Source organism: Podarcis bocagei (assembly GCF_964188305.1).
Source record: "Podarcis bocagei genome assembly, chromosome: 6".
NCBI lineage: Eukaryota > Metazoa > Chordata > Lepidosauria > Squamata > Lacertidae > Podarcis > Podarcis bocagei.
In genome coordinates this window covers 79,160,024-79,180,582 of record NC_138130.1, presented here as the reverse complement: position 1 = coordinate 79,180,582, position 20,559 = coordinate 79,160,024, and the positions used below count along the sequence as shown (strand labels likewise).

The window sequence follows — 20,559 nt, the reverse complement described above, 5'->3', positions numbered from 1 at the left end:
AGCCAGTTGATTAATAGCACATGTATTGGAATGGGATATGAATACCATGCATGGTAAAATCAGCAAAAGAGGTGTGGCCATAATTTAGTAACCCTTTTTCACCCACATGTGTCAACCTCTGCCTTCATCCAAATCAAAATCATCCATATTATGCGCGAGCAAGATGTTCAGGCATTATGTTGTTATGATTTTGGGGTGTTAAGATGGGTGCCAGACCCTTCTAACCCCTGGATCCACCAAGTGTTAGAATAGGCTAAACGGGATGCGGGTGGCGCTGTGGGTTAAACCACAGAGCCTATGGCTTGCCGATCAGAAGGTCAGTGGTTCGAATTCCCGCGATGGGGTGAGCTCCCATTGCTCGGTCCCTGCTCCTGTCAACCTAGCAGTTCGAAAGCACCTCAAAGTGCAAGTAGATAAATAGGTACCACTCCAGTGGGAAGGTAAACAGCATTTCCGTGCGCTGCTCTGGTTCGCCAGAAGCAGCTTAATCATGCTGGCCACATGTACGCCGGCTCCCTTGGCCAATAAAGCAAGATGAGCGCCACAACCCCAGAGTCGGTCACGACTGGACCTAATGGTCAGGGGTCCCTTTACCTTTAAAGGCCAGGCTAGCCTCCTGGTGAGGTGATAACCTAGGTAATTTGTTATTAAGAAGGATTAAGGGGCTCAGTCCAAGATGTTAAATGGGTGATGCCACCTTCCTAAGCAGAAAAGGCAGAGTTTAAACTAGAGATTTGGGGAGTGATGTGATCTAGATAGAAAGCAACAAGCTGGAGAGTGTGAGAGCAATGTTTGAGAAGCAATACCATCTTGGGGTGTTTATTCTGTCAATTGCAATAGGACCGAACTGGTGTGGATTAGCTCAGATTAAGCTATTTCCCCCAAAACCCAGTCAGAAAAACAGCTTAGCTTCATCTAAGCCAAACTGATGGGTGCCAAGGACAGAACGCGCAGCCAACAGGTGTTTCCTGCTTGGCGGGGGTTGGACTCGATGGCCCTTGTGGTCTCTTCAAACTCTATGATTCTATGATTAACAATTTTGCCAACCATTTTGCCCATGTTTGGTACCTACCCCAATTCAGTGAAATGGGAGGGGACACACCGCCAGGCCAAAGATCAAGGTGTTACTATTAATATAGTACACATTTTTTGTATGAAGTAAAGGCTTGGGATGAGATTTCATGGACATATGTGTGAACTAGTCCTATATCTAGATATAGATATCTAAATGTGTGATCCTAAGAGAACTTCTATGGAAGTTAAGTCTTAAATCAGTGTACCCAATTTCTATGCAATGTGCTTAGGACTAGCGTGTGGCCACGGATATTATTTTAGCTAGTATCCATATTGCATCTGGATAGCACAATTCAGTTAGTGCAAAAAAAGCATACTAGCATTTGGTATGCAATACTAAGAACAATATGCCCCAGGCATCTTGAAGCTGCAAAGGCAATCTTGCCAGTGATAGCTGCTTAGAAATAATCACATCTCAACAAACTCCCATGTGCTTTTGTGCAGTTTAAACTGATGGAAGCAACATACACAGACATGTCCTTTGAGTGCAATTGTCTTAGTAGGAAAATGTATTGACTAGTAATCAGTGTGGAATGTGCACAATAGCACAGGACTATTGTGAGTGCTCTGGACTGCAAAATACACGAAAACATGGTTATAAAAAAAATACCCAGCATAATTGCTCGTGGTAGGTCAGTCAATGCTATTTTAAGAGGGAAAACAACCAAGAGGGTGAGGGAGAACTTCAGTCTACTGCTGTCAAACTTGAGAAAAGTTTGAATACAAAAGCATTGTAAGCGTTTCCCCATGAGACCATCTCTGGCATTCTCAGAAACAAGAGTCTAATGAATCTTGACATGTGATTGCACTAGCTTACATACACAGCAGTGCACCAATACTAACATTCAGACTTCGATATGGCGAAGAATACACTGCATTGTTGAAAAGTGGTGTGTGTGTGTGTGTGTGTGTGTGTGTGTGTGTGAGAGAGAGAGAGAGAGAGAGAGAGAGAGAGAGAAATATTAGTTCCACAGTGCAACTGAGCCTAACTGCAATTATTCACAAGGAACAGGCTAGCAGGGTGAGTGGATGGTTGGGTTCCATTTGTTGTTAACGTTGGACCCAACACTATTATGCTGGGCCCTACACAATCAGGACAGAGCTGTGCATAAAGATCTGCCACCCACACATTTGATTTGGCTCTCAGCCTCTTTCCTAAACAGTAACACACTTTCCTATTAGCCCAGGTAAACAAGAAAGGCAGAGGCAGCAAAATTATACAAAAGATAATTGTCACACTGTACTTTTAATGTGCTGTGAACTCCTATTCCTCTCCCAGAGCTAGAGTTCTCAGAGTGGTTTAGAAATCAATCCCTCTTTGTGGCAAACTTTGGCAACTGAAACTCTGTGAAGGGAATAGGAACCTCCAAACAACTCACAGAAGCCTAGAGCAGATTGGAGTGGGTGGGTGCAAGGGGCTTCAAAGGGAAGGGTGAAACAGCAAACCCTGGCAATTCTCCCTTTCTCCTGAAGAAGACTCTGCTGGATCAAAGATCAGCAGACTGGGACACAACTGGATACAACTCACAGATTCTATAGAAGCAGCAATACTTTTCTCAGGTCTCCTCACCAAAGGGTTCTAGTTTGCAGGAAGGTCCTACCATAGCTTTTGGTATGAGGGTAGAGGAGAGACAAAGCTGGTAGAAGCAAGATGAAGTTGGTTTGCAGCCTGGTATACTTGAGTTCAGAGCATAGCTGATGGTTGGGGAATAAGAAATGGGCTTGTTTGTGTGGGTTCTGAGGTACAATGGACCAACTGGAGGCAGTACCAAGGCTACCAAAGCAGTAGATGAGTTGCAAATGATTAAACAGCATGAAACATAGCACCCACAACATAAAAGGTAGACAAGACACTGTGGCTTTTCATGTAATTCAAAGTCAGGAAAAAACCTCTTTTGGAGTCATAGAGAGAACAGCACTGGAGCATCATAACATTTCAAAGGTTTGTCTTTAGAAATAATATTAACAATGTTTGTTGGACTACTTGACAGATTCAGAAGCTCAATTCTCCAACAGCATGATCCTTGAAATATTGCATATAGCCCAATCCCTTTATCTCTAAAATAGAAGTAAACCATTTGTGTTCCACAAGTAAAGCATGAATCTTCTGTAGACAGTGCAATATTTGCTAGACTTGAAATGCTTCTTAGGGTGAGCATTTTTATCTAGAGATACGTATTTCATTGAAGCTGTGAGGCAGGCTACCAACATCAGCCATATGAACAGAAATCTCCAGAACATACCAAAGGTTAAACTTACCAGCAGATTCTCAGGTTTGATATCCCTGTGGACAATGTTCAAGCTATGAAGATATTTAATGGCACTGGCCAGATTGTACAGCATCCCACTAGCGTCCCGCTCTGTATATTTGTTTGTGGAAGTAATGGCATCAAAAAGGTCTCCGCCCTGGAATAAAATAATTGTCATGTTTGAACACCATTCCACTAAAAACAGAGAGGACTGAGATTCCAGAAACATACTGTAATGAAAAGCATAATCATATTCTTTGAGAACAGAACAGAGGACCCATATAAAAAGATAGGTCTAATATCTGTGGTGGAAATTTTGTCTATCAGGCTGAACATGATGGAAGAATTCAGTCTGACTGTAGCAGTAGATCATTGTCAGGATCATGGGACTCAGCTACCTCCCCCCCTTTGGCCGTAGATAAGCAGGACAAAGCGAAAAGAGTCCCTTATCATTTAAAGAGTCTTTAATGATTGCAGCAGAACATAACACATCCATTCTTGGAAGGAAGGTGTTCCCAATTAAGGATTCCATCCACTTTCCCCCTAGTTTTGACCTTTAAAGCCTTATGTGGCCTAGGACCCACGTACCTACAGGACCACCTCTCCTGGTATGCCCCACGGAGGACCTTAAGGTCCACAAACGACAACATTTTGGAGGTCCCAAGTCGCAAGGTGGTTAGATTGGTCTCAACTAGGGCCAGGGCCTTTTCAGTACTGGCCCCGACTTGGTGGAATGCACTGTCACAAGAGACTAGGGCCCTGCGGGACTTGACATCTTTCCACAGGGCCTGCAAGAGAGAGCTACTTTTAAAATGAGGCTGCATTTTAACCTGTATTTTAAATTGACCCCCCCATTATATTTTTACTGTAATTTTACCACCCTGCTTTTTGTGTAGCCACCTTATCTGTTCTGTGTGACCTTGCACACTTTCCAGTGAGAGAGAGAGTCTGTTAGCTCTCTCTTTTACAGTTATTCTTCACTTTGCTGTTCACCCCCCAGTTCATCCCAACTTTTGTCGTCAGAACTATGCCCCTCTGCAAACCACTGTTCCAAATCTATACTGCTCCACTGCTCCTGGGCAGCTTCAGAATTCTGGTCAGGGGCAGGGGGAGGGGAGGGTCCCACCATTCTTCATAAGAGCTGTATTCCTCAGCCTGGTCTCTGACAATCATGTGCTTCAGCTGCTCCTGCACTTGACCACTTCAGGACTCCAGGTGGGGGAGATCATTGGACTAAGTGCTCTACTGCACACAGAAAACTAGATGCCAGGGAAACATACCATTAGTTCACCCTCCTTGATAATCAGGATTTCCCTTTTATTTAGTTCATTCACAATTTTTTTTTAAAAAAACCAGTGATTTTCTAAACCCTTTCCATCTCTACAATATTTTTCTTGAGATGTGGTGCCCAGAACTGTATTCCAAATGTGGTTGCACTACAGATTTTGTAGAAGGGCATTATGATATCTGCATTTTTATTTTCAGCTCCTTTCCTAATGATCCCTAACAGGGATCTTTCCACAACTTTTTCACAGCTGACACACACTGGGGCTGACATCTTCACTACAACCCCAAAGCCTCATCCCTGCTCAATCACTGCCAGTCCATACCACTTGAACATATATCATACCTTGCAAGTGCCCCAGAAAAACCAAGACATCCCGTTTTTTCTTGCAGGAGGACAGAATCCATTTGCGGCACGGTGATCTTGTGATTTTTCTGGGCCACAATCTCATGTGGTGTCCCAAAATGCACATTTTTGTGCACTAAGCCCCAAAAAGCGGCTTTCTGGGGAGAAATCATGGTGCAAAATCGCATGAAATCAGGATGCCCAAAATGGCCACCATCCTCTTGTGAGAAAAAAGAAAACAGGAAGATGGCATCCCAAAAGATGGCATCCCAGTTTTTGTCTTTGGAGGGTATGACAAAAATGTGAAATGAAGAGTTTTCACCCTAGCATGCACCACTTTACACTTACACTGAATTGCATTTGCCATTTTACTACTAATTCACTCACTTTGCAGAGGTCCTTTTAGAGCTTTTTGCAATCCGTTTTTGCTTTAATGATCCTGAACAATTTAGTATCATCAGCAAACCTGCCCACCTCACTGCTCTCCCCTAACTCTCCCCTAACTCTATTCCCATGTCCTGCTTTTAACATTTCTATTCCCATTACATATCTATATTTGTTTTATATTGATTTAACTGCTGTGGTTTACCCAGAGAACCCTGGGAATTGTAGTTTCATGAGGCTGTTGAGAATACTCCAGCAGAGGTCATTAGCAGCCTCACAGCACTACATTTCCTAGAACTCCCTCAAGAGAGAGAATACTATGAAACAAGCTTGTAGTGGGGAAGAGAGAGGCCCCCTTATTGGGCACGAAAAGGCTTCATTTCATGACAGGCATATAATAGGTAAATTAGACCATTGTCATATTCTATACGGGCTGTACAAATTTAGAATGCATTTTTTGTCCCTTTGAGGCACATCTACATTAATATCCTGGTTTAATCCATGGTGTGCATCACAGTCTCAGTACCTCCCCCCCCACTGGCCTTCTCCTTTCTCTCCCTACCCCCCAAACAACAAAATCCTGCCTCTGCCTTGGAAAACACCCATATCTGCTGTTTGTATGCAGAGGAAAGTCTGGATAGCTGCCTGCAGTTAACCAAGATAGGTGTTCATAGCACTTCCGTTGGTTCTCTTCCTATTTGCAGAGCTGTGGGGATGGCTCTCTGCCAAAGTAATAAATAAAGGGACTGAGTTGTGTCAGCTTACAGAAGGAAAATACATTTTCACTTCTGCACTTGAGGAAAGATTAAAACAAAGGAATAGTAATAGTAGTTCAGGGAGCTATGGTGTTAAACTCTTTCCTAATACAAGAATGTTGAGTTGTTTTAAAACAGGTCTTATTTAATGCTGGAAATCTAGACCAAAACCCAATTTTTAATCAACACTTACAATCTTAAGTTACCAGCCCTTTAATGGTTTCATTCCATCTTATTTATGAGATAAATAAAAGATCCTATCAAATAAGATACATCTTGTGGGTGTTTCACAATGAAGCGATATCATATACAAATGATTTCACCAAAACTCCCCAAAACTGCTTTTAAAAAACTCACAACAACCTCATGAACACATATTTTTTTACAGGTTATTTCTTTGTTTGAAGAAAATTCTGTGAAAAATGACTAACATTTATTTTATAATAAAACTACCATCATTTGATTATCAGCTGTCATGAGGTACCACAGGGAAGTGGAACAGCACACACTTTGTATCCAAATGGCCACATGTTCAAACCCCAATAAAAAATACCTATCACTCTAAGGCCTTATTTAGAGCGTCACTGCTACTTGCAGTAGAAAATACTGGGCAAGTTGGCTCAAGAGCAAACTTTATCTTCATTGATGGTGGGAAATTTTAAACCCCTCACCACTTTCTATTCTGGCCTCAGATAAGCCAAACTCAGTGGCAAGTTAGCAAGGAAAGAGAGACTGTCATGGAACCTAATGATCATAGTTGCTCTTTGGTTTTCGTCTGATGTCCATTACGAAATACAGTTGACTCGCAACTTTCATGCATTTAACTTGCGTGAATTCAGCTTTATGCGCTTGGCCAAAAAAGGGAGCAGGTGTCTGGGGAAAACTGTGGCAAGAATTGGAAGAATTTGAGGACACCCCTGCTTGTATGGTTGTAAGCAGAATTTAAGATTTGTACAGTGCACCTGAAGGAGATCCCCATTTCAATTCTGCACACATTGTGCAGTCCAGGTGTCAGTATATGATAGATTTCCTTAGGGTTCCTAAGGAATAATGTTGGTCGGGGCAAATGGTTAACCCTATGGATAACCTTTGGGGCATGTGGAGTCGCCATGGTGATTTGTCCCCTGCCAAAGCAGCTTGCTCTCAAACAGTCCTTCAAATTACATCTGTAGCTGGAGAGCAAAGGTCCACCCACTCAGGAGACCCTCATGCTCCAAGAGAATGACTCATAGAATGGGCTTTGCCCCTCACTAGCAACAATAATTTCCCCAAGAGTAACTCTTCAAAGAGGAGGTAGGATTTTGTGTGTGGAGAAAAGAACATTTATTTTGAACACATGCAAAATATCTCAGGTTTTGCAAGTACGTGAATGAAATGCAAATATGTAATGTTTAAACTGAATGGGCCACCATCCCCCTTTTTGATAAAGACCTTAAATAATTAACTTTACAGTCAACTTTCTTGGACAGCACAGAATTCCACCTTTTCCTTCACGTAAGGGATCATGCCAATTTCTGCTTTACTAACTGACATAACAGGTCGCCTGCTGCAGTCAAGGCACTGTAGAAGATGGACCCAGGATCCTTAATGTTTTATCAGCCAACCCCCCCTTCTGCATTTTCCTGGAATCAAGACAGACTAACAGAAGCATCTGAATGTATTTTTTAAAAGAAAAAAAGAAGGAAAAGTCTACCCTTATCACCTATGAACATAAGGCACTGAAATCCCAAAGTACAGTAATCAATTATTTATTTACTAGCTAGCAACATAAATGCTGTAACATTCCTTTTCTCATGTGAAATTGAAATTAGATCCTTGAACAGCAGGAGGAAACCCTATAATAAATCATGCTTGTTAAAATAGCTAAACCAGTGCTGGGCTTGAATAATAATTTGGTCTCACTATGTGCAATGGCAGCTCGCCAGCGACCACGTCCTTTCTCCTTTCCACAAGCGCTGCTTGCAACATGCTTTTATTTGTATTTATGAAGTGCTTTCCTCACACTCAAGGCCTTTTACGCAGCAGCGAGTGACGTGCCTGCCATGAAATGAAAACGTGTCTGCAGCAGCAGCCACCACTTATATCAAACTTGTAGCTGCCAATTAATGCAAAATGGTAGTAGCCAGAAACTGGCGCTCCACCACATCAAGCCTTCTCCTCCCAAATATCTTTCCCATCTGTGAACTTGATTTAAACTTGGGTCTTCAAAAGCCAATCCACAGCAGATGGTTACACAATTGTAAAGGGCATGCTGTGCAAGGGATAAGGCCAGCCGTTGTTGAATCAACAGATCACATCTTCCCAAATGCGCTTGCTTCAGTACTTAGAGAATAAATCACAGCAAGGTTTGTTCAACTGTCAAACTTAATGAATAAGAGAAGGTGTCACACCTTATTTAGAATGAACTTGTCACACACAGTTTGCGACAGCTCTCACAATATCTTATTGTAGCAAAGATCCTATTACATGGAGAAATTTCAGTTTCGTTTGCAGCTATGAAAACCTGCTACACCTAACCCCACACAAATTATTCAGTTACGAATCCATCTTTTTCCATAGCAGGTAAGTGGGAGAACTTTGCAGGCAAAACCCCTGGCATTTACAGCCTTGGGTAGCAAGTTCAGGAAAGATCCCTGCGTAATCCAATGAAGATCAAGAGTGGGAATGTGTGAATACAAAGGAACCACATCTTCAGAGGGTGCACAGTTAAACTATGGAATTCATTATCCCCAGGTTCTTGTAACCAACTTAGACTGCTTTAAAAGGGGATTAACCTTATGCTCCATAAATTTGTCCACTGTTGGCTACTGATCATGATGGCTGTATACTACCTCCAGGATCAGAGGATCCATGACTCTAAACACCAGTCACTGGGGAGCAACAATGGGAAGGGGTTAATGCACTCATGTCCTGCTTGTGGGCTTCCCATAAGCATCTGCTGGGTCACTGTGAAAACAGGATTCTGGTTCAGATAGATCTTTAGTATCTCTCCAGAAGAGCATAGCTCTTATGAGACACTTTGCTTCCAGTTGACAATCCTGGGCTTGATGAACCAGAGTTCTCTTGAGAACAGCCCCAAATCAGACCTAAGATCTATCTAACTCAGCAACTTGTTTCTCGCTGTATTTATTTATTTGACTCATGTATTCATCCCATCAGGATCACAGGGCGACACAATATATATAACACCTAAAAATAAAAAATGATATCCGCAAGATCATTATCCACTAAACATAATAAGACCAAGAGCTTATATACCTCATGTCGGTGGAGCAAACAATAAGAACAATTCAGATGACCCAACCATACATCCATGTCACCCAAAAGCCTGAGTGAAATGGTGTATCTTGAATTAGTGACCAAAGCTCAGTAACAAGACTGGTTGACACACCTCCAAAGGGAAGGTGCTGCACTAGTCAGATGCCACCACAGAGGAGGCCATGTGTCACATTACCACACAAAGGGCTACATCCAGAGGGCCTCCTCTACAGATCACAAATTTCAGGAGCTGAGCAGATGTCTCTATGAAATCCATAATCAGAGCATGAAGGCCATGGATTTCTCCTGCCAATGCTGCCCTGCAACTAATATTGATTAGCTTACTGCTTTTGAACATGCAGGCTCTTCATATCCATCATGACGGATAGCCACTAATAGCCTTACTCTCCATAAATGGTCTAAACCCCTTTTAAAGCCAGGGGAAAGAAGTTCCATATGATTTCCCCATGCATGTCCATAAGAAGTGGGTTAGCTCTCTGTTCTTCCACCCCACCCCATCCAGATCAATCAATAATATGGAAGCAGGGATTCACTCACTGACCCTATCAGAATCTGATCACCACGCTTGGATATCCCTATCTATCTGTGGCATTTGTCCTGCAAGTAAGGCTAACTCACAAATCCACCAGAAGTAACAAAGTTGGAAACCTGGTTTATCATGTTTATACAGTGAAAACTATGTATATATTTCAAAAACCTTAGAACAGAATAGCAATCAAGACAAAAACCAAAACACTACCTTGCTGTCCAGAGAGCACCTACTTACCTCTAGTTCATTCCTTCATTCTGCCTGCCTGTCTCTACAGGGCTAAACCCTTCTATAGATTCTTCCCTTTAACAGCTACTGTGTCCAGGGGGTAAATAAAGGCATAGACCCTTCCTAGCTCGTGTAAATTTGTGCAGCTATCCAGTCCTTTAATTTGAAGCCTAGTGAATGGTTGGTAATCTGGGAAATAGCAGGTGATCCTTCTCTCATATATATATATATACATACCTTTACAAGCTCCATGACAAGGTACAACTCAGTGGGCATATCCATTTCCTCAATCAGAAGAACAATATTGGGATGCTTGACTCTTCTTAAAATGGCCACTTCATTCTGGATCATATGCTCCTGCCACAAAACAAAAGAAAACCACATGTAGAAAGACAATGGAAGAAATCTATCCATCTGCTTCAGTTCCCCACATTGTGCTTCATGCAGAATGTGTGGGATAAATATCAGCCTTATAAAACCAGAATGCTTAGCTCAACTTAATGCATGAAGGGGTTAAGACCATAGAGTAAGCAGTCCTTCCAGACTTAGTTAGGCCACACTCCCTCACATAGAAAGGGTTACCAAAAGCCTTTGTTCACTTCCCCACTACCCACCATGAAACCAAGCACAAAGGACATCTGGGCTGATTGCTCCAAGTCATCTTATGTTTCTATACAAATAATTTAGAAACATTTACCAATTTTGAAACTAAGTTTTTCTGTCTGTTTTCTTGCTATGTCTTGTCCCTTGGCACACCCCTAAATCTGTTTTGGGGGTCCCCCGGACAGGATAGGACAACCATCGGCAGGATCCGTAGAGGGGGGAAGTTTCACTGACCAAGTGGAAATCCTTACAATGACAGGACATTAGTTGGATGCCACCCACAATAAATATAAAAGAAAACACATTTTTTATTATTTTTATATAGATTATTGTTATTTGTACTGTGCTTGTTCATTTGTGGGGGGGCTTATTTGGTTGTAAGCATTGACAATTTCAATTTTAAAAGAGGCAAAAGTAAATAAATACATGAAAGTAAAACACAAAACCATAATATACAGATAAAATAGATACAGCAGGTAAGTGCCAATAAGATTACCAATATGGCACCAGGCAAGATTCTCTGTTCCATAATTGGATGCCACAATGGAAAAATCCCTCTCCCTGGTAGGTTACCCACCTCACTTCATTCAGTGGGAACGCCTGGAGCAGGGCTACTAAAAAAGGGGATACAGTGGTACCTCGGGTTACATACGTGTAATGTGTATGGGTTGCTCGTGCGTAAGTTGCCGCCTCTCCAGGCTTTGTTGCCTTGCTAAACCATTCAGTCCGGGCAGCCCTTCACTTCGTGGCTGCCTCAGTCGCTAGCAGAATCCGTCAGTGGGCGTTTCTTAAATCTTTTCCAACATAAAAGTTGTTTGACACCCAGTCTCCTCCTACTCTCTCTGCGCGGAAGTCTTCTGCGCAGGGTGGGTGTGGGTAGCGGAGGACCCGTGCTCTCCCCGCTGGTGTCCGGTGAAGAGTCCTGGAGCCCTCTCGCCGATTCCCCCATCAGCCCCTCTATATCCCTGGTGTTGCGCTGATTTGCTTCCCCATCTGCGGAGCTGCCTCTCTCCCTGCTGGGCCCTTCTCCCGCATCATTTGAGAGCCTTCCCTCCGCCTCTAGCTCCGATGTCAGTTCCCTGACAATACGCTTCAGGTTACAGACTCCTCTAACCCAGAAATAGTACCTCGGGTTAAGAACTTTGCTTCAGGATGAGAGCAGAAATCGTGCTCCGGCGGCATGGCAGCAGCACGAGGCTCCATTAGCTAAAGTGGTGCTTCAGGTTAAGAACAGTTTCAGGTTAAGAACAGACCTCTGGAACGAATTAAGTACTTAACCTGAGGTACCACTGTACTAAAGTTAGAGTAGGTGAACATGGAAGAAAGAGATACACTGGGGATTTTCTGTACTTACTTTTCCTCTACATTTACTTTTTTTGATGATTTTCAGAGCATATTCTCTACCAGTTGACCTAGAGAGAGACAGAAAGAGAAATCAACAGAGAATAGGAAGATGAAACAATGATTTCTGTTTTCAGTTCAAACTGCCTTCAACAAGTAAAGGCTGGAAGCAGTGTAGAAAGAATACAGGACGGAAGGGTTAAGCTCCATCTCCCAGAGGCTGCTCTCCTCCACCAGATCTCTTGCATCACATCTAACTTGGCCCTAAGGCTCTGCTGCAACAGTATTGGCTCTATTTTATAGGGGTGGTTATGCATGTGCTCATTTCTGTGATACTATGTTTATGTGGAAAACATTTTCTCTCTCTCCAGATAAAATAAAAGAAAGGAAAGGAAATTATGAAGGACCTAAAATGCACGAGGGGCTCACTGGAAGGACAGATCCTGAAGCTTAAGCTTCAATACTTTGGCCACCTCATGAGAAGAGAAGACTCCCTGGAAAAGACCCTGATGTTGGGAAAGATGGAGGGCACAAGGAAAAGGGGACGACAGAGGACGAGATGGCTGGATAGTGTTCTCGAAGCTACAAACATGAGTCTGACCAAACTGCGGGAGGCAGTGGAAGACAGGAGTGCCTGGCGTGCTCTGGTCCATGGGGTCATGAAGAGTCGGACACGACTAAACGACTAAACAACAACAACAAAGATGCATGAGACAAATATGCATATGTAGCAGTGAGCAAAGAAGGAATGACCACTGGGAGGCATGCAGAGAAATGAAATGCAGTAGTGCATCTGCAGCAGCACAACCAGACGCCAATTCTATGATTCTTTGGCTCTCCCACATTGGTCTCTATAGCCACAGATACGCCGCAAGCTTCCAACAGTTTTGCTTCACCCCCAAATGCACACTGCTCCACTGTCTCCCGAGACAGATGGATGTCAAGTATCCTTTATGAAAGCAATGTATTCCCATATGTGGGAAACCAAGTATCCCCCCTAATATAGAGTTTACATTCTCATGTTTTGTTTTGCTGCAAAAGGGCAGATGAATAGGATGGATTATTAATATTAGCAGAGACAGATTACAGAGACAGCATGTAAAGAATGATGAACGATGTAGTCACATTATTTTGAAGTAACAGCCATATGGTGCTTTTTAGATTTAACAAAAATGATTTTATACAGCACAAATACAGAAGCTCATATAGGGTGGTGACACTATTCACCATTCCTTGAGACCTGCCTTTCCAGTGTGCCACCTGCAATTGAGGTCTGACTGATGGTGACATGAGATGAGCCATTTTAGTGGCTTCACCAGCACGGCTGCCCAGTTAACACCCCACGAGAAGCCCAAAGTTGGCCTAGCAGGCTGCCAGAAAGCAATTCCCAGTTTCCGATTTCTCATTTGCTCCTCCTAAATTCTGAGGGAACTCAGAAGTGAAGCTTCTGCAGGGAGAAGATGGGGGGAGCATAAGTCCTTGCACTAGTGAGCCTATTTAATTGGATACTGTCCTTTTAATCCAGCAGGTTCCTCCCCACCTCAGTACCCAATGTTTTATTTATTATCAGTTGACTTTCATTGAATTTATTGTTTCATACACTAGTGAGATTTTTTAACTGCTTTAAGGCACTAGAAGGGCAAGGCCAAAATTTCCACATAAACAACAAACAAACAACAAACAAACAAACAAACAAACAATTAAGCTTGCAAAGCAACCCAAAAAGCAGCCCAAAGGGAAATATGACGAGAGAATGTTATAAAGCTACCATTTGACTGCTGTTGGAAGCCACCTTTAGGTTTGACAAGGTGAAGCAGAATGGTTTAATTGAATAAGAAACATACAGTATTCTGCTATCTAACAGGAGTGAAATGAAAACTTCAAAGTTGAAAACCTCAAAGATGAAATTGTAGATTTAAAGCGAAGGCTTGGCAACAAGCGAACAGATGTACTTTGCCCTATTCAGGTTGTTCAAAAACTGAAGCTGTTAGAAAATGGCTCATGTGTGTGTAATTAGCCATTCTTCTGTTTTCCCCACTAGAGGGCTTCTTAGCAGAGCTACGAGAAATAAAGAAGCATCAATAAGCCATCTCTATATGCACAAACTTATTCTGAAGAGTTTCACATAAATATACAATAAAGGGTTTATTGCTTCAAGAAACATTTAAGGCCTATGAACAAAACACTGTGGTTGACCCTCTGTTCACAAAAAAAGCAACTTATTGAACTTGGCTGAACGTAACTACATGCTGGAAAGATTAGCTCATATTATGAAGGGAATTTATATGTGATCAATCCAACAAGCCTGTGACAGCTTGACTGCTTTTTGACTCACCTTTTACAACAGAATAGAATAATAATAATAATACTGAGAGTTATAAACTTTTAGCTTAACATGTTTTATCACCAACAGTGATGGAAAACTTAGGAAATGCTAGGAATACCCCACAGAATCAGATATTCAATAAATAAAGCACAACTTGTCTACCATTTACAGTGAAAAATACAAGAAAGACCAGCAATATCAAGGTGCCAAAAATAGAAAAAGTTCCCTGAATTAGTTAGCTTTCCTTTTCCTTTTTTTTTTTTTAAAAAAAGACTTTCTAGGTATAAGAAATAAGAGGCAAGCAGTATTACATGCTCACTAAACAGGAATATAGTTAAATACCTTAAAAAAAATATTATGCTATCTGAATTTATGTACTGCCAATTCTGCTATGATTCCATTCCCTCTTACGTCCCTCACCACAAATATTTGACTCTAGGCCTTATAATATTTATTACTAAACTGACCTAAGAGATTCCAAGCATGGTTGCTTTTTACCAAAGCACAAAACACACAATTTTGCATTTCAGAGCAGGTGCATGACAAAAAACAAAGAGACTTTTCTCCAGATCAGGCACAGGCATTTGTTTAATCTGAAAGAAAAAAACCTGAAAGAAAAAAATAAATATAAAAGAGCCCTGATTGTATTTAAATCAGATTTACGATTTCAAATAAAATTTCTCTTTTTTTCATTTGGAATTATCTTGCTTGAACCTAAAGTTTTGCATTGCAATATGTAGTCTCCATTGACTTGCATAAGAGGAAAGGAATGCTGTCTCCTTAAAAACCCACCCTATGTTAAAGACCTTTGCTGGGGCTTTCTCCACACTAAGTGCTTTTATAATTTTAAAATCAAATTAACTAAATCCAGATTAACAAAATACAAATGAAGCTTTTACAAAAGAAATAAATTAAGAATCTTTTTAAAATCTCCCCCCAAAAGAGATTTTCCAGTGTACATCCTTTGTGTATCTTTAACCTATTGATTACTGTGATTCTTCAGCATCAACTTCATTGGACTGGTCATGTTGTGTGGATGCCTGATTATCGTCTTCCAAAGCAACTACTCTATTCCGAACTTAAAAATGGAAAGTGTAATGCTGGTGGTCAACAAAAGAGGTTTAAAGACTCTCTCAAGTCAAATCTAAAAAAAAAAGGTGGTATAAACACCAACAATTGGGAAACACTTGCCTGCGAGTGCTCCAGTTGGAGAACAGCCTTTACCAAAGGTGTCATGGGCTTTGAAGACACTCGAACTCAGGATGCAAGGGAGAAACGTGCTAAGAGGAAGGCATGCTTGGCAAATCCACACCATGATCAACTCCCTCCCAGGAACCAATGTCCCCACTGTGGAAGGATGTGTGGATCCAGAATTGGCTTCCACAGTCACTTACGGACTCATTGTTAAAACCGTGTTTATGGAAGACAATCTTACTCGGCTACGAGTGATCGCAGAAGAAGAAGAAGAAGAAGAAGAAGAAGAAGAAGAAGAAGAAGAAGAAGAAGAAGAAGCAACAGCAGCAGCAGCTGGGCTAGGACTATGATGAATCAAGATCAATCTCCTCCACGAAGCTCACTGGGTGACCTTGGGTCAGTCACTTGCTCTCAGTCTACCCTACAGGACCATTGTGAGGATAAAAATGGGAGGGTTTATCATGCATGTTGCCTTGAGTTCCTCTTCTGCAGCTGCCTTAGTGATGCCTATGGGAGCTGTCCACGGTCCTGTTCCTATCCTTTCTGCTTCAACTGGCCATTGTCTGCTTCCCCTATGAATTTCTGTGGGCCTCCCTCATAGGCATTCGTGTACAATGAATGTGGAACTGGATACTGCTATCCTAGAAAGTGGCCACCAGGCAGAGTCAACAGTGCTGGGCTAGATGTACAAAAAATTTGACCAAGTATAAGGAACTATCATAAGTTCCTGTGATTTGTGCACAGAACACTCTTTTAAGTTTTTGGTGGAAAGAAGAATTGAGGCCTGCGGCTCCAGATCTAAATAATAAGAAACTCTCAGCTGAGCAGTCAGAAGAGAAAGCTGCAGGCATTTGTTTTCCAATTGCAAGGAAAATGATTTCTAATGTGCTATTTTAGTACAATGGGAAAGGTTTCACAATCTCCTAGAAGGAGTGTGTTGAGCACAGTCAAGAAAAAAGCCGCAGGGATGGGATAAATCAAAGCATTAAATTTATAGATTGTGCCTGCAAAACACTTATTTCCAGGCATAGCTGGCGTAATTTTCCCATTGTGTACACATGGATCTGAGACATTCCTTTGTTCCATATGTGCTGGAAATGAAGATGTGATCCAAGAGAAGCCTGACATTAGTGACTGCTTTAACAGTAATAGGTAGGAAATCTTTCTCACCTTTCTATACACTCCTTTACAATGGCAAAATTTCCATCTCCTATAGTCCGGCCAACTTTATATCTCTCTGCTATAGAGGCTGGAACCTGGAAGCCTTCTTCCAACACTTCTGAAAAGAATCAGTACATTTTTATTGGTAGAGAAGGTAATGCAGATATGACACACAATACATATTTTACCTTATGGTTTAAGACAACTGGAAACCATTCAGAATCAGCATTCTCATTTTGCTGATCAGAGAAACCGTGCCATTGATATTGCATACACTCAACAAGTTTCACCAGGCTAAGTATGAAAACTTGTAGGCACCAGACCCAGTTTTACACATTTACAAACAATTCTTTGGCATGTATGAACCTTTTTAAAAAAATTATACAAAACAGATGTTTCAGTGATCTGCTCAGAAATAGTTCAATCTCAGGTGGAGACTGCATTAGTTCAACACATCACAATTAAATCTATCTACAAAAGAAGTCTAACACTCGAGCACTTCTTTTATTACATCCTGTAATCGGAGACTGCCATAAACTTGCTCATGTGATAAGTGCTATTTTCTCCTCTGTATTAAATATTTAGTTTTTAAATAAGTGTTCTCAATAATGTCACCAACATATACAACCTGGGCACCAGATGCTTTAAAATCACGGTAAGTCAAAACAGTGAAGGAAAGGGTTTTCTAGTTATTGTATTTTAGTAGCCATTAGAGTGCCATTACTCTTCAAACAGTACTCAAAAGCACAGTTTGCAAGTGTCTAATAACGTTTTAAAAAGCTAGAGCCATAAACCTTCACTTACATGTAAAGTGTTTGGACCAGTTAAATACTGGCAATAGTTACGTATTTCAAATACTACCACTTCAGTTTCTAGCAACTACCAGAAAGAAAGAAAGAAAGAAAGAAAGAAAGAAAGAAAGAAAGAAAGAAAAGCACTTAAATACATGCATCTTAAAGCAATGAAAGCAGAGCTGACTCCAGGTTTGAAGCAGCCCTTGGCAGTGCCTGTTTCTGAGTCCCTTCCTCCAGCAGTGGACCTTGGTGAGTTTACCTGGCACTGGTAGCCATTTTAAGTTATCACAACGCCTCAGAAGAACTCTACATCAGGGACATTGTGGGAAATGAAAAAGGCAGCTAAACATAAAAGGGAGGGCAGGGCAGGCATCAGCAATGGGCTCTGCCTGGGGACTGGGCACCAGCAGCTGCCCAAAGATGCTGAGGCCTGATACTGGCCCTGAATGAAAGTGTGAGCAGCTTGCATAGCAAACATGCCCTTTTCTATTTTGGCTTAGAACTTACAACTTTAATGCATGTGTTTTATCCATAAAAATTTACAATAAATACCAAAGTAAGGGACGCGGGTGGCGCTGTGGGTTAAACCACAGAGCCTAGGGCTTGCCGATAAGAAGGTTGGCGGTTCAAATCCCTACAACGGGGTGAGCTCCCGTTGCTTGGTCCCTGCTCCTGCCAACCTAGCAGTTAGAAAGCACGTCAAAGTGCAAGTAGATAAATAGGTACCACTCCAGAAGGAAGGTAAACGGCGTTTCCGTGCGCTGCTCTGGTTTGCCAGAAGCAGCTTAATCATGCTGGCCACTTGACCTGGAAGCTGTACGCCGGCTCCCTTGGCCAATAAAGTGAGATGAGCGCCGCAAACCCAGAGTCGGCCACGACTGGACCTAATGGTCAGGGGTCCCTTTACCTTGACCTTTAAGTAACAAAATAACTGATAAAAACAAAGTAATCAGCTAGTATAAAATGCTGACAATGACTGTAAGATGGGAGGCATATTTTGTGTGCTGGTGTGGCATATTAACACACACACACACACACACACACAAAAACACCCACACACAAACACATTACCTTCACCAGGTCCATCATTTTCATCCATGGAGCTGCAGACTTTGGTAGATGCTAGTGAGGTAGAGGAGCCACTGTGCTGAGAACTCTAGAAATATAGAATTGGGTTCAAGGGGAGACACATGGGTGGGAAAGGATTGTTAAATTGTGGTTTCAATGAAGCTAGCTAATACGACAAGATATCTAGGCTGTCTACCTGCAAAAAATGATTTTTTTAAAAAATAAATGTGTACCTTTTGTATCATGTTCTTTGAAGGGACAATCTGTTTCATTATTCACCGCTGAGCTTCTTAAAAAAAAGCCTTCTACTCAGAAAGCCTAGCCTAACTTCTAAAACGCGTACATTCTTTCATTGACTATGTTGGAAACTACTGAAAGCTCATCTCCCCCTTCCTGGCCTTCCCAACCTCTTCAAATAATTTAGAATCTTTCTGCTAATATAATCACTCTTCCTCGCCATTTGCCTCATGCCACACCTGTAGCTCATTAGAAGTATCTGCACGGGGAAGATTCTCAGTGGTCCAGGAAAATTTTGCTCAAAAGAGAAATGCAACAGAATTTTGTGTTAATTTTTGGAAACCCCTATTTCTAGACTAATTTGACCATGCTGGATTAAAAACAAAACAAAACCTGCTCTTCCCAAACTGCTAACGCAAGCAGAAGCCCAGAATTTGAGGTGGCATCTGAGCTGTGGTCTTCAACAAATGCTTTCTGTTTCCATGGCTGTACAGAAGCTTGAAAGAAACTAGAGGTGTCAGGTACCTATTAAATCAATGGAATACATATCAAAAGCACCCCACAAAATTAAGTCATGAAAATAATGCTGCAGTCCATATAGCACTATCAAAAGATAATGCTTTGAAACTGTCTTGTTTTGTGAAATGTTCGGATAACTGGCATCCTAGAAACACAGAGAAACCTTTTAAATATTCCATGTGACTTACAAAGTGTTGTCTCGGCTGAAAGCATATGGCTAGCAATAATTCTTTTTTAAAAATATATATTCATGGGTTTCTGGGCAATCATTTGTTTCTAATGAAAGAGTGGATGCAGCGGGAAGCTGTTTTGTTGGGGAGGCTTGGGAGCCAAAGAACCATCATTAGAGGGCTACCAAGCCTTCATGGGGAGTGTCTAGAAATAGGGAAAGGGTGGGATGTTTAAACTGTGCTTCACTCAGATGTCACAAATTCCTGAAGGGGTGATTGGTCATGTCCCCTGGGCAATTTATGCAGTCAGCCAATGCGAGGAGAACTGGTGATGCAAAAGTCTTCAGTATTTTAGACAAGGATTCAAAGCCTAGGCATGGGGTGGTAGTGTATGGAAAACAGACCAAAATAAACGAGAACTTGCTCAGATTCCTGAGCCCCATCCCCTGTTGCTATCCTTGGATGATTATATACAGATTTGCAATTTATGCAGCAAGGGCATATTTAGATTTGCGCAATGCTAAATGTGCTGGTTGGGGAGCGGGGAAACTTACCTCAAAGTGTCAAAGTGCAAAAAGGATGGAAAACCTACAGCAAAGCTCCATGACCCCATTCAGGAAAAATAACAAGTACTACAAAACGGTCTCTCAGTTGAAAAACATGAAGTGAAATCTTTGCCAGTATTTATTTTTTGTTGCTATTGCTCCCATATTTTTTAAAAAGATACCGCAATCCAATGCTCTAATTACATAGTGATCTCTGGCTGGGGAAAAAAAATGTAATATAGCCGCAGCAATAATTTATTTAGGTCACCACTTTTTTTTTTAAAAAAATGGATCTCATGTATTTTAATTGGAAGTTTTAATTGGAAGATTTCAGCAGATAAGCACCTCTCCAACATTTTGAATACCATTTCAGAATGATTTAACCCAATGCTCTGCATTCTGAGTAAAACATTAACATCTAAGCAATATTTTGTATGGTACTTTTAAATAATGAAATTTAATTATAAAGCTTA

General features: G+C 41.5%; 1 protein-coding gene across 4 annotated transcripts in view; it reads right to left on the bottom strand.

The window, feature by feature from the left end:
- The window catches only part of DCLK1 (doublecortin like kinase 1), a 200,507-nt gene that overhangs the window by 28,096 nt on the left and 151,852 nt on the right, over window positions 1-20,559 (bottom strand). For 3 of the 4 annotated variants that reach the window (XM_081197934.1, XM_081197932.1, XM_081197935.1), the window contains 5 exons: window positions 18,619-18,703; window positions 16,763-16,871; window positions 12,086-12,143; window positions 10,366-10,485; window positions 3,334-3,480 (listed from right to left, as the gene is read on the bottom strand). In XM_081197934.1, coding sequence (XP_081054060.1) covers window positions 3,334-3,480; window positions 10,366-10,485; window positions 12,086-12,143; window positions 16,763-16,871; window positions 18,619-18,703 — 519 coding nt within the window. The remainder of the gene's footprint in view (window positions 1-3,333; window positions 3,481-10,365; window positions 10,486-12,085; window positions 12,144-16,762; window positions 16,872-18,618; window positions 18,704-20,559) is intronic. The other variant, XM_081197933.1, reaches the window with a different exon arrangement.